At 32.0% G+C, this 13266-nt stretch overlaps 1 protein-coding gene across 6 annotated transcripts; it reads left to right on the top strand.

Moving 5' to 3' along the window:
* The first annotated feature begins 117 nt into the window (after positions 1-117).
* On the top strand, positions 118-7594 carry LOC105834257. 6 transcript variants are annotated; one of them, XM_012676596.3, is made up of 6 exons: positions 118-228; positions 2635-2801; positions 3352-3569; positions 3937-4011; positions 4402-4636; positions 6001-7594. In XM_012676596.3, the coding sequence occupies exons 2-6, from the start codon at positions 2642-2644 to the stop codon at positions 6114-6116; spliced, it is 804 nt and encodes a 267-aa protein (XP_012532050.1). In that variant the 5' UTR covers positions 118-228; positions 2635-2641; the 3' UTR covers positions 6117-7594. The 6 variants fall into 6 exon arrangements, with proteins under 6 accessions (XP_012532050.1, XP_012532047.1, XP_012532049.1 ...); XM_012676593.3 differs by lacking the exon at positions 118-228 and adding an exon at positions 235-434; XM_012676595.3 differs by lacking the exon at positions 118-228 and adding an exon at positions 1856-1998.
* The last annotated feature ends 5672 nt before the right edge of the window (positions 7595-13266 follow it).

Here is a 13266-nt window from a genome sequence, read left to right as displayed (position 1 = left end):
ACCGCTTAAATTGAAAATCGGGTTTGGTCGGAAGGGGATGCTTCCCTTTGGCGCGCGCGCAAGTTGCCGATAAGCCGGCTTCCTTTGATTTTCTGGGGTAGAACCGGCGTGCTGCCGGCAGAAATATTCTCTCTCGCGCGCGCCGCACCCTTGTGTCGTTGGCGTCGCGACGCATCGCGACGCGACGCAACGCGAGGATGTATCGCCGGCAGGTGTGTGAGCTTTCAGGTAATTCAGCGATGGATTAGTCGAGAGAAAGTATATCAGGTGATAACTGAGTTACACTTTCCCCCTTGCAACATGACTACAAATGTCACAGTGTGACTACCAGTGATCGGGGTGTTTACGGGCTGCAATGAGCGTGAAAACGGCTCGATTAAACGTCGCTCGTCTGCGGTGCGTGAAAATGGTTCTGGAGAATCATCGAGATTATGGTTCGTAATAAATTCCGAAATAGTGAACAAACGACGAGTTTTGAAAAGCATTTGGAATTTTAATTTCAGGTTTCTTTAATTCAATCAGCCACGTGCAATTTCACTAATTGTATATTATTCGAATCGAGGGATTTAAAGTCAACAGTCGTTTCTTACAAGTCATTTCTACAACAAAAATTTAATGATGCTCCGGCTTGAAACATTAGACGTGCCGTCGGAGCAAAAACAAACAAAAGTTGAAATAAATAAGAAACTTACTGCTGAGTTAGTTTCAAGAACATTATATTTTAACAGAAATTTTATTGTGAGCTTAATTTGTATTTTAAAATTTTTATTCAAAATCAAAAACAATCTTTATAACCTACAACTTGGATTGTAAAAATGATATCTAATGTTATAATAGCGATAAAGATTTGTGATTATTACAAGTGACTATTAAACTTTAAAAAGTAAGAGTAACTCAAAATTTGTTAAAAGAAAGAAGCGACGTGGCTGATCAGACACCTTGTATGTATATCCATTACTGATTACAAATTTTCTATTTACTGGGAGAAAGGGGATTGTCATAATTTTATTAATTTTTATTTATTAAATTGTTGTGGTAGCGTTCTGATCACGTTATACGCGAAACCGACAGCATGTTATAACCACCCCTTGTAACGGAGTCTCGTGCAATCGATCGGACGAACACACGACGTGGCGCACTCCTGGAAAAATACCAGTCTTCTTACAACCATCCCAGATATAATGTGTCGCTTTGGGAATTCTAAAAATTAATTTGCAGAACTCCATATCGCCTCTTTCGAATTTCTCCTTTCATCAGAGAAATTTTGTCGTTTTTTTATTAATATTATAAGTATAAGTATATACAGGTATACATAGTCTAAATATTCACGTAAAAAAACAATATTTTTTTATATTTCCTACTCAAAGAGCAATTAAAAATTTTCAATATTGCATCTTTTTAGTCATTAATGTTATAAGTTACAATCGGTCATTCGATGGACAACATATAATCACGTAATTTTAATATTTTTAATAAGAAGAATCTGTAAATAAGTATTAACAAATCACTTTTACAATTTTACTATTTTGAATATGTAAAGATCGAAATTACAAAATCATAAAGTGCAACGTGTATGCTTCCAATTGAAAAATTCTACCTTCGCAGAGTCTATGCTTTTTACCTCCCCTTAATTTAAACAGCCAATCTTATGAATCAATTAAACACATAACGAGAGTTTTGAAAGTGTCCATCAAACAAAAAAGAAAGAGAAAGAGAAGTAACACTTTACTTCGCTCTTTAAGGACTCCGTCGCTCAGGTCGCTCTCGTCTTTTTCACGCCACCCTCTCTTTCTTACCCACCCCTTTTGCGCGCAAGCTCTGTCCACTCGCTGGCAGCTGCAGCTGCGCGAGTTCCTGCACAGGAGTAGGTGCACACCCTTCCGCAACTGCAGTTGGCAGTACGCTGCTCCTCGGATTACTAATCCGATGTTGCTTGTAAATTTGACAACGATTCCGATTTCGCCGAGTTTTCACTTGGTAGTGCGTCGTCCTGACACGGCACGTTCATTACCATTGTCGCACACATCAGTTTTTTGATAAATATTTTTGCACATTATAAGAAATCGAACTTTCTCTGATAAAAATTGTCCCGAGTGATGCCTAATCGTTATGGGATTGCTTAACTGTGGCGATGATTGATGGGTTGAAAGTGAAAGTGGCGTAAGTCGGCAAACCTGCCGCTTTGTCTTATCGTATTATTCGTGTGTCGTTACAGTATAAAATTATTCTGTCATATCTTACAACCCATTACTATGCATCTCTTTGTGTCAACTTGGGGACAATATGGAAATTAACCCTTTGTCCATACGACTGTCGTAGATTGATTTCTCGCTTATTGTCTGTCGAGATGTAGACCTTTACATTACTCTATTGTACCGATATTTCTACTAAATCGATATCCGTGAAACAACTTCTTTTAATTTAACCAATATCTTCTATAACTCTTTTGCACGATTTTATTCTACCTAACGCAGGGTTATGAATTGATAATCATGTTTCATCCTCTACGTATATTATAATCTCGGACGAGTAATGATACACATGTGTCGTCTGAAGATGTGTAATATATAATATTATATTTAGAATCATATATAAATTACATGATGTTGTAACTTGAACCACGTTTACTTACAGACAAATTATGATACACGTGCCATCGGAAATCGCGCACAAGTATGATCGGGTGAAACGCAAGGGGGTGACTTTCCTAACGAATCTGTTTAAATCGAGAAAACTGGCGGTAGGAATGAAGATTAACGAAGACGAAGAGATGGAACGTGCGCCTAGGGTGGAAACTCCTGGTGAGATATCGTTCACCTCTCATAAAATTTCTTTATCTTTAAGACATCTCTAAATATACTTCAGTAATGCGAGAATCTGTGAGGTTTTCTATCTCGTTAATTAGTCATTGGTTCAGTTAAACTAAAATTGAAAATTTTTAATAAATATTTAATAATTTTTAAAGGTCTTTGTGTATTGTTAATTTAGGGATGTTAGATACAAAAATACAAAATACAGAAATATTAATATGGATATTATTTAACGATACTAGCTTATGCAAGTCTTTAATTAAAATTGTAGAAAGTTTGATGCATTTATTCCTGCATCTCGCTCACAATATTTCAACGTATTCCTTCAAATTAGCAAAAGGCCTAACTGATAAAATTATCCGTCTATAACAGAATAATACCGATTGTTTCGTATTCAATAAATTCAATTAATAAAGCAAAGTCTCAGATAATGTAAATTATATGCGTTGACTGAAGGAATACTTTATATACGAGTTCTAATGAAGGCACCCACGTACACGCGCGCACACGTAATCGATAGCACGAGTAATATTGCTTGCAGCAATTATTACCAATGCTTATCGCCGAAGCGGCTCGGAGAGTGACAGCACGATGTCACGAATTCCATCGACCTTGAGTGTGACAGCGGTGGATGTCGTTGTCTCCTGTCAGCCGTCACCCTCGCATTCGATTCTGACCCTGACACCCGGTAGAACGCGTAACATCGATCAGGACATGGAGGCACTCAGGCTGAGTCGTCAGGATAATCCTTTCCTACAGGTTCGACCTGGTCATTACCATGCTGCCTCATGAGACGGGCGATTTTCGCGAAACTTTTCCAATCCCGTGCAATTCGCAAATTTTCTGGAATGATTCGAACTTCATAACGTTGTTTTATTATAATTTTGTAAAAGGTATTCTTGATCTTTATATGATTTATCAATTTTTTATCGGAACTTTGAAATTTAATATCTAAACTTTATAAATTAAAATATTCTGTGGTTGAATTTTTTTTTCTTAACTACAGAAGAAACGAAGAATCGTTGCAATATAATGAATTCTTCCATTTCGTGATAATGCTTCATATGGTTATTACTTTGTAATACATGTAACGACGTAATTGTGCAAATTTTCTCTAATTATGCAGGTGTTAGCGAGTCGAGAGAGCCTCGTGGAATCGATCGAGGAGTCCGAGTCCGACGATGCGATTTTAATGTCGCAGGTGAGGTACCTCATCAACTTTCATAAACTTAATAAAACGTTAGAAATTTACGTATTTTCACGCGGCATAACAATTTGCTTTTTCCCCCCTATCATTTACAACTTTTATGAGAAGGGAATGAACTTTTATAATTGCTCCAAATTTTATTCCCAACTAAAGAGTTTAAATAAAAATAAAATTATCGACCAGTTTTCGCGCAGAATTATTTGGGCGCAAAGATTGGAAAAGAACGTAATAAAGAGTGGATTAATTTTCTTGAAAAGAAACCATAAAACGGTAGAAGACAGAGTAAGCTCGTTCAGGAGTATCTACACTCCTTCTGAAAGAAGTATTTGACATTTCTTTCTAAAGGGCGTTTAAAAAGAAGTACAGAAAGACAGGTGTTTTCAGGAATACGGTGATGCGGATCCGCTCACCCTCGCGCAGATACACGAGCACCTGGTACGCAGTCCACCCCCGGCTTCGTGGCCCAATTCCACGGCCTTCCAGTTTCCCAATCAGGATGAGAGTACCACCCCAGGCAAAAACGATGCGGCACTTTTAGTCAAGAGCCCGTCAAAGACGCCCTCGCATCGCGGTAACGATCACGAGCTCTCCAGGAGCGAGACGACGACCGATATTAGAGGTGAGAATTTTAACGGGGATATTTAGGCGTGCAATGTTTGCCTGAAGAATTATTTAAAGGAAGCTTTAATTCAAATTAATTAATTAAAAATCGATAGTAACTTGATACTCGGATATTTATAACTGAAATGTTGGTTTCCTTTGAATTGAACCTTATGCAACATAATTACAAATCATATAAACGTAATATTAAAAAAATGTATATAATGTTTAACGCCAGCTAATATTAGAAGTAAGAATTTCATAACGATATTTAAAATATAATCATAACATAATACTCTCTTAAAAAAACATTATGTTTAAAAAAATTAATTAAAACTGTTAAAATGGCTAAAAATTTGAAACTCGAAAAGTTACTGCTTGTTTATATAATTTATATATAAAAATGTTAATTTTTTCTTTTTTTTAAGAGAGTCGTTATGTTTGCGGCAATGATAAATTACATAAAAAGGAAATATGAAAATAGTATTGTTTAATCGAACTGAAAGTGGGATTCTTTGCGTGTTAAGGCGAAACAAGGCCGACACGATACTGTGAAAATATGGATCGGAGCTTCAGCAAATCGATCCATTCACGAGAGACACTTACGTCCAACCTTGACATTGCACTCTAAACTCTAGACACGCGCGATGCCCCTCTCCACCCCCCTTTCTCTCTCTCTCTCTCTTTCATGAATATACATGTATATTGCCTCTTTCCACTTTTAACTCGATTAAATTAAGGTTCCTGAAAGTGGGCGATCGGAAAGTTATAGCTTTTTATTCTACTGATAAAATTGGATCAATAAAAGATTACATATGTAGGATAATCCAGGGTGAAAAAGGATTAAAATTAATAGCACAAAGCCTTAAGGCTATTGACAAAATATATTTTATTGTGAGATAAGCCAGAATCGTGGAGAGTCGAGCTTAGTCGGAACACGCATTTTTCCGTCTTGCCGACGATTGTCTGCTCGTCGCACATCTCAATTCAAGGTTCAGGATAACAAAATTAATACGACGCTGTACATAGCATGTGCGGTACGCGTGATATAGCAGAAACAATACTAATTAAGTATCTACGTGATCGAACAGAAGATACACAGCTCAACCGTTTTGCCCCTACACATATATGATAAAACTTAACTAGATATTATTTATAGAAATTAATAAAAATTACACAAATTGTGACTTATATAACGTTGTATAAATTTTCCTGTGCACGCAACTAAATATGCAATAATAATAGATAAATAAATAATGTATAAACATACGTGCTTGCATGTACATAAATTTTTCTATAATTAGAAAATTGCCTATAATGGTTTAATTAATCTAAAATACTTTTAATTATTTCTATTAATTATGCTTTTTTTAAAAATCTTAGATCGGCATTCTCATCCCTTCTCGTTACTACATCCGACGCCGATTCGCTCCTTGTCGGAAGTTCGACGACTTCATCGATCAGCCGACGATAGCGTGCAGCTCATGTCGAACGAATAAACTTCGCCAGGACGTGGAATCCTGATTGGAATAAATTTCTCGCAACTGAAGGATGTCGGTTCAGTTCTACCGAATGTCCTTCAAGAACAATGATTGCTGACTGAGTCGAAGAAAATTTCGTTCGTGTAAACGAAATTTATGATCGATTTCAAGCAAAGTTTGTCCCAATTGAAAGAATTGAAAGAAGATTAATAACGCAAGATATACGAAGGATCATTGAGATTTTCACGTATCTGATATTTGGTCAGATTGAAGCTACAATACGTTTGAGGTTTGAGGAAAATCTGAGGGAAATTACAGAGCGATTAATGATAATCAATCACATTAATGATGATTAATAGAGCGCAACAAGTATGATTTTTAAGTGCGATTAACATTCCTTTCACTATATAAGAAAGTAAAAGAATGCGCATGTTGAAAAAAATAACGATGTCATCGTTTTGAATTTCGACAGTTTATCAAATCACATTTTTTTTGTTAACTAAAAATCGTCTCTTAAAATCATTATGAAATACAACTTCGATCTTTGTCAATTGATTTTAATGATTTTGATTATTATGTTTGATGTTAACAATTTCTTCTCAAAAGTCACTTGTAATTATAATCGCGTGCTTTTTCAATAGGCCTATTTTTTTACGAAGCCATTCAATAAACGATCGAAGTACAACATCGACGTTATTTTACTTGTATTTAAATATTAAATATTAAATTAATGTCGTGTTTTTTTTTTAATTTTTATTTGCGGACAGTGTATTAAATGACTTACATTAATTACTCGTATGAACCAGATATTCTTCGGAATAAGTATTCACTTTTTAACTTATTAAAAGAGTATGCCAAGTTGAGTTTAAGATGTCCAAAGATGTTACGGAACATCTTATATATGTTAGTTTACAGGAGATCTTAAGAATTGGACTATTGAACAATTATTGTCAGACTAACAAAGAATATTATCTCTATTAAATCATCAGCTGAGAGATGAATATTTGACGTATTATGTTTCCAAGCTTTAAATTTATATAATTTGGATACCTTTAATCTTTGTCTTTCAATGAGCAATATGATCGTTAATAATCGTTAAAGTACAATGCTTAAAGTAATTATTAAATTATTACTCATTATGAACGATATTGGAATTTGTTGTTGATACGATAGTTATTGTTGAGGCACACGTCTGTAATTATTCGTGCAATTTAGATGTCTATTTTATGTAGCTGTTTTAGAAACATCACATTTACTTGTAATCTTTTCGACCACTTAAAAATATTAATTAATCGATCTTGATTATTGTTAAGCTAACTAAAACATTTTTGTCGACAAGTTATATATCTATACACTGTATAGAAAATTCGGTTTTAACTAATTGTGAGGAAACTGTGAACATAAAATACATCAATTTTCCCATTAAAACTCACTTTTAGAGACAATTTCGAAAAGACAATTTAACTTAAGGCACATAAAAATAATAAATCCAAAAATAATATTAACTGACGATGCGCCAAATGTACAGGCCTCAATGATATAATTCCTCAAATTAGATAAATTAGACGAATAGCGATAAGATCTTTTTTATAGGGCAAAACAGCAGATAAATTTGTCGATAAGAATTTACTTCCAAGATTGAAAGTAATATTTCTTTTAAAACGATAAAAACCGTTGTCAATGAATTCTCAACGAAATCAGAAATATCCCAGGTTGTCCTTTTGCTTTTAGAATAATAATTTTTTATACAGCATTAACAAGATATGATGTGCTCTCTTCCTGTCCAATGTAAGAAATGCTATTATTATAAATTATATAAAATAATATTGGAAATCTTATATAACAGGAAATCTTACGTAATAATTAATTAAAATTCTTATATAAATTGTAACACTTAATATTTAATTTATTGACATATTTATATAATTTTAAAAATCAAATATTAATTTAATATACAATATGTATATATTTACATAAAAAATAAGAAATTAAATTTTATTGAAATTATTTGTCACTTACATGAATTATTATAAAAAAGAATAAAATCTATTAAAAAAATTTTTTATATTAAATTTTCCTTTAAGTCATTAATTATATGTATACGTTTTTTTATTTATTTCTCAACATTAAAATTAATATTGAGCACGTCAGTTTTTTTTTGCAGATTTCTTACAAATTTCTTGAAAAATTTTTGATACGGTTTTTTGATAAGTTTAAATAATAATAAGGACGGGTGGCCAATCGAATGCAGTAGACTCTTATATTTATCACATAGAAATAATACTATTAAAATACTATCATTAAAATTTACATACTTACATCTCTCATCCCATGTATAAAAAGTCATATAAACCAATCGTTAGGACAACTTAACGCATTAATATAAAATAATATTATATTAATAATAGGAACGGTCTTCATTACAAAAGTGTCTAATACGTATATACATCTCGGTCATGGCCACCCGGCACCCAATAGCGTTGGAAATGATTGGTGCAATTTTAGCAGGGTTTATATGAGATAAAAATCAAGTAGCGGAGTACGTAGAAAGTTTATTATTATGAAAAAATTAGAGTCCAATCAACTTGGCCATTGAGAATTGAAAAATTAATTATATTATAATTGTACTTAGACCTTATAAATGTTAGAGTTTGAAAGTTTTCGTGCTCAGAGTAAAGGTACGAAAACACGACACAAACTGAAAAAAGAAAATAAAAGACAGTAGAAAGACTAATTTAATCTAGTCGAATGTGTGTATATAGTATACGGATTGCACGGAGAATCTTCATAGACATATAACATGTTCGGAGCAAAAATAAATTATGGGCGTTATTTGTTACCATTTCATGGTGAACATTTATGTATACATTCTTTTTAAAAAGATGTCGTAGTTGAAATATTTACTAACATTTTTGTAATGCATCCTAGTCAGTAACACATGCCTATTACAGATTTTTTAATTATATTTTTTGTTTAGCATGCGTTTATTTATGTATATAATGGTTAATAAAATTAAATTAGTTGCATTAAAAGTTGCGTTAAGATTAAATTAAAAGTTAATTTTGACTAGCATTATTTATGTTAAATCAGAATGTTATAACTTTTAAAAATTTACTCTAAATAACCTAACAATTACAATATTAAATAAATTTAATATCTATTTTTAGTTTTAAATTAAGTTTCTAAAATAACAAAGAATCATCTTTTTTTATATGGAAATATTTTTCTTTTACAATTTTTTCATTTAGGTTGACATTTTCAACTTAATTATTGTTAGAACTAATTAAACTTAAAAGTTAAGCTATTTAATATAATTGAATTATGTTAAAAATGAACTTTTTAAGTTTATTTAACTTTGAATTTTTTAATTAATTACTATTTAACCTCAATATATGTACATTTATTAAAAATTCTTATTTGTGAAAAATAACTGTAAATGCCGCTCCTGATCTAGAACTTGCAAGAATTATTTTGAACATGTATAATCTTAAGTGTGGATGTATAATATAAATTAAATAATACCATTTTACATTTAAAATAGAATTTACGTCACGGATTTAATCACAGATTTAATCATGTCTTTCTTTTTGAACAATTGATATAGTAATAAAAACTTTACTAAGCGTCTATAATACTCAAGATTCTTAATATCAAAATATCAAGATATAATTAAAGATCTACAAATGACGCATGTTAATCTAACAGTTTAGATTAATTTGAAAGGTATATATTATAAATAAATTCATAACATCAAAAAATCAACGCACAGTAATGACATGAAGAATCTGTAGTATGCAAATTTGACATAAAAGGCAAAAGATTACCGTAAAAAAACTTTTTCAATAGCCAAAATGCTACAACATAATTTTATCTTACTATGTAACGGCCTAGAATGTGTGTAATCGATCACAATGAATATTGATGACAAACGAACACTTTCACCAAATATTTTCACTTCAAGGAACTTCGAAGAATTTAAACATATATCCGCAACTTTGTTACGCAAGTTTTCGTCAAGCTTTAAATAAGAAAAGGAAAAGAATTTTCTAGTGAATGCACAATTTAATTTAAAATATTCTGCATTCTGCAAAATTTTCGTTATATATGTAGAATATAATATTAGATTCCTCATATAATGTCTCATAGACTGTATTGCTATCATTTATCTTATAACAGTTTAAAACATATTATTTAATGATAAAATTAATTAAAACAAATTGTGTTGGTGGTAATATTGACATCAGTTGTTAAAATTTTACTTATTTTTGCAATTATCAATTGCATATTGATTTGAGTGCGCAAAAACCAACAGGAAAACAAAGTGAAAAGCAGCAGCCGTAATTAACTTTAAGTATAAAATATCTAAAAAATAATAAAATTTTAAAGAAGGTTAAAATATGGTCAAAAATATATATTATAAAATAATAATTATTATTATTATTAAATTTTTATTTGTTGTTCTCTAAACTGTACGCGAATATTTTGCTATATTTATCAATGTTTTATCTACATTCTATTTATATTTATTTATATTTTACTATTCGCTTTTGCAAACAAATTTAAGAATATTATTAATATTATTAATATATAACATACTTGAGTGGGTGTATTAATGAGAGACATAGAATGTCCAACACGCACAAACACATACACACATGGACACTTGCGTTTTGCGATCACGCGAAGATCACGTTGCGATCCCTAGAGATATGTTTGTTGTTTTTGAATAAAAGTGAAATATATTTGTGTTACTGTAAATATAACATTATTTTGCGTAATTACTTCCTTCCCTCCCTAGTTTTCGAGGCACTAATATAATAAATGGCATCTTTCAATCTATTTTTCAACAAGCATTTATTTTAAACAGCGATAATAATACTAAATTAATGAAACAAAACAATTGAACACTAAATAAATTTTCAACGTAAAAATATTCAAAGTAAAAAAAGAATCTTAAGATCTCGGCAGATTAATAAATATTCCCATATCACAATTAATATGAGAGTACATAGGGTATAACGATTTTAATATTATACATTAAATATACATATATGTAGAATAATCCAGAATAAAAAAGGATTAAAATTAATAGCACAAAGCGTTAAGGCTATTAACGAAATATATTTTATTGTAAGGCCAGAATCGCGGAAAGTCGAGCTTACAAGGGAACCTCGCAAACTAAAAAATTCAGATTTTAATAAAACTTTGCATAATTGTAGAGAGGATGAATACATGAATTTAGAAATTTTTAGTTAGTGCCCAAAAACGGTTTGAAGGAGTAAAACCACCCTTCAAAGTTGAGACATTTTTGCGGTTTTTCAATATATCTCGTAAACTAAACAAAATATTAAAAAATGTTTCATACAAAAGTTTTACAGCATAAATACCTCCATTTAACTACGCTATTCATTTTTCGGGAAAAAAAATTATAAAATAATTTTTTTTTCAAGTAAATAGCCTACTTAAATAAAGGTATTTATACTGTAAAACTTTCGTATAAAACATTTTTTTAATTTTGTTTAATTTACGAGATATATCGAAAAACCGCAAGAATCGTCTCAACTTTGAAGGGTGGTTTCACCCCTTCAAATCGTTTTTGGGCACCAACTAAAAATTTTTTAATTCATGTATTCACCCCCTCTACATTTATGCCAAGTTTCCTTAAAATCGGAATTTTCTAGTTCGCGAGGTTCCCTTGTTAGTCAGAATCCTTCCGTCTTGACGAAAGGCTTGACGTCTGCTCGTCGCACATCTCGATTCGAGGTTCAGGATAACAAAATTAATACGACGCTGTGTACATAGCATGTGCGGTACGCGTGATATAGCAGAAACAATACTAACAAAAGTATCTACATGATCAAACAGAAGATACGAGAACATATTGCTCAACCGTTTCGCCCCTACATGTATAATGAATATATAATGAATATAATGAAACAAATATATAATAAATATGATGTAAATATAATAATTTTGTTATACATTAGTAAAATTTGTGACTTGTTAATTTAAAAGAATTAATTTCAAAAGAATTATATACATTAGTGTCAAAATAATATAAAATTATCTATTAACTCAACGTAAATATATAAAATAATATTTTATTTTAAGAATATTTAAAGTGCAAAATTAAATAATTTGTGGAATAAATAATTAATCTTAGTTATTATTTATTGACTTAAAACAATAGGTTCATTTTGAATCTAAGTTAATTTTAATCAGATGCATAGGATTGGGAACAGCATAGAATGAATAGATAAAAAACTAAAAAGCAATACCGACCTAAATAATAATGAGTAATAATAGTGTGTAATAAATTTATATTAAATTTGTAATTATTTGTTAAAAAATTATATAAGACTTTTTTTAAATCGCATTATTAAATTAAAAATATATTGTAATATTATGTACAAAATATCAATATAAAGATGCGACAGTGTCTTCCGCCTAATGTAGAAAGACACGCAAGATCCTTTTCAGTGAGTTAAGTTATCTTTTTAACACACTAGAACATTACAAGCTGCGCGCGCGCTATTTGACTTTATACTTTAAAAATAATAATAATTGCAATTTGATTTTCTCTATCTTTCATTTACATTAATCAAACGTCTTCTGCAATTTTAAATAAAAAAATGTAAAGTTTAATTATACATACATACATACATACATACCTACCTGCATACATACATACTAACATACATACCTACTTGCATACTTACTGCTATCTTGCTATCTAGCTACCTAGCTACCTAGCTACCTAGCTACATATTTATCTAGTTACGTTCGCTCGTTTGCTCCCTTCCTTGCACCCTTTTTCACTCACTCACTCACACACTCAGTCACTCACTGGCTCACTCCTCGCTCACTCCTCGCTCACTCGCCAGCTCGCTCACTCGCTCACTCCCGGCACACTTCTCGCTCACTCCTCGCTCACTCCTCGCTCACTCCCGACTCACTCCCGGCTCACTCCCGGCTCACTCCCGGCTCACTCCCGGCTCACTCCCGGCTCACTCCCGGCTCACTCCCGGCTCACTCCCGGCTTACTCCCGGTTCACTCCCGGCTCACTCCTCGCTCACTCCTCGCTCACTCCTCGCTCACTCCTCGCTCACTCGCCAGCTCGCTCACTCGCTCACTCCCGGCACACTTCTCGCTCACTCCTCGCTCACT

The sequence above is a fragment of the Monomorium pharaonis genome, chromosome 5, assembly GCF_013373865.1.
Source record: "Monomorium pharaonis isolate MP-MQ-018 chromosome 5, ASM1337386v2, whole genome shotgun sequence".
NCBI lineage: Eukaryota > Metazoa > Arthropoda > Insecta > Hymenoptera > Formicidae > Monomorium > Monomorium pharaonis.
The sequence above is the reverse complement of the archived record's forward strand: the minus strand, read 5'-3'. Positions and strand labels throughout refer to the sequence as shown.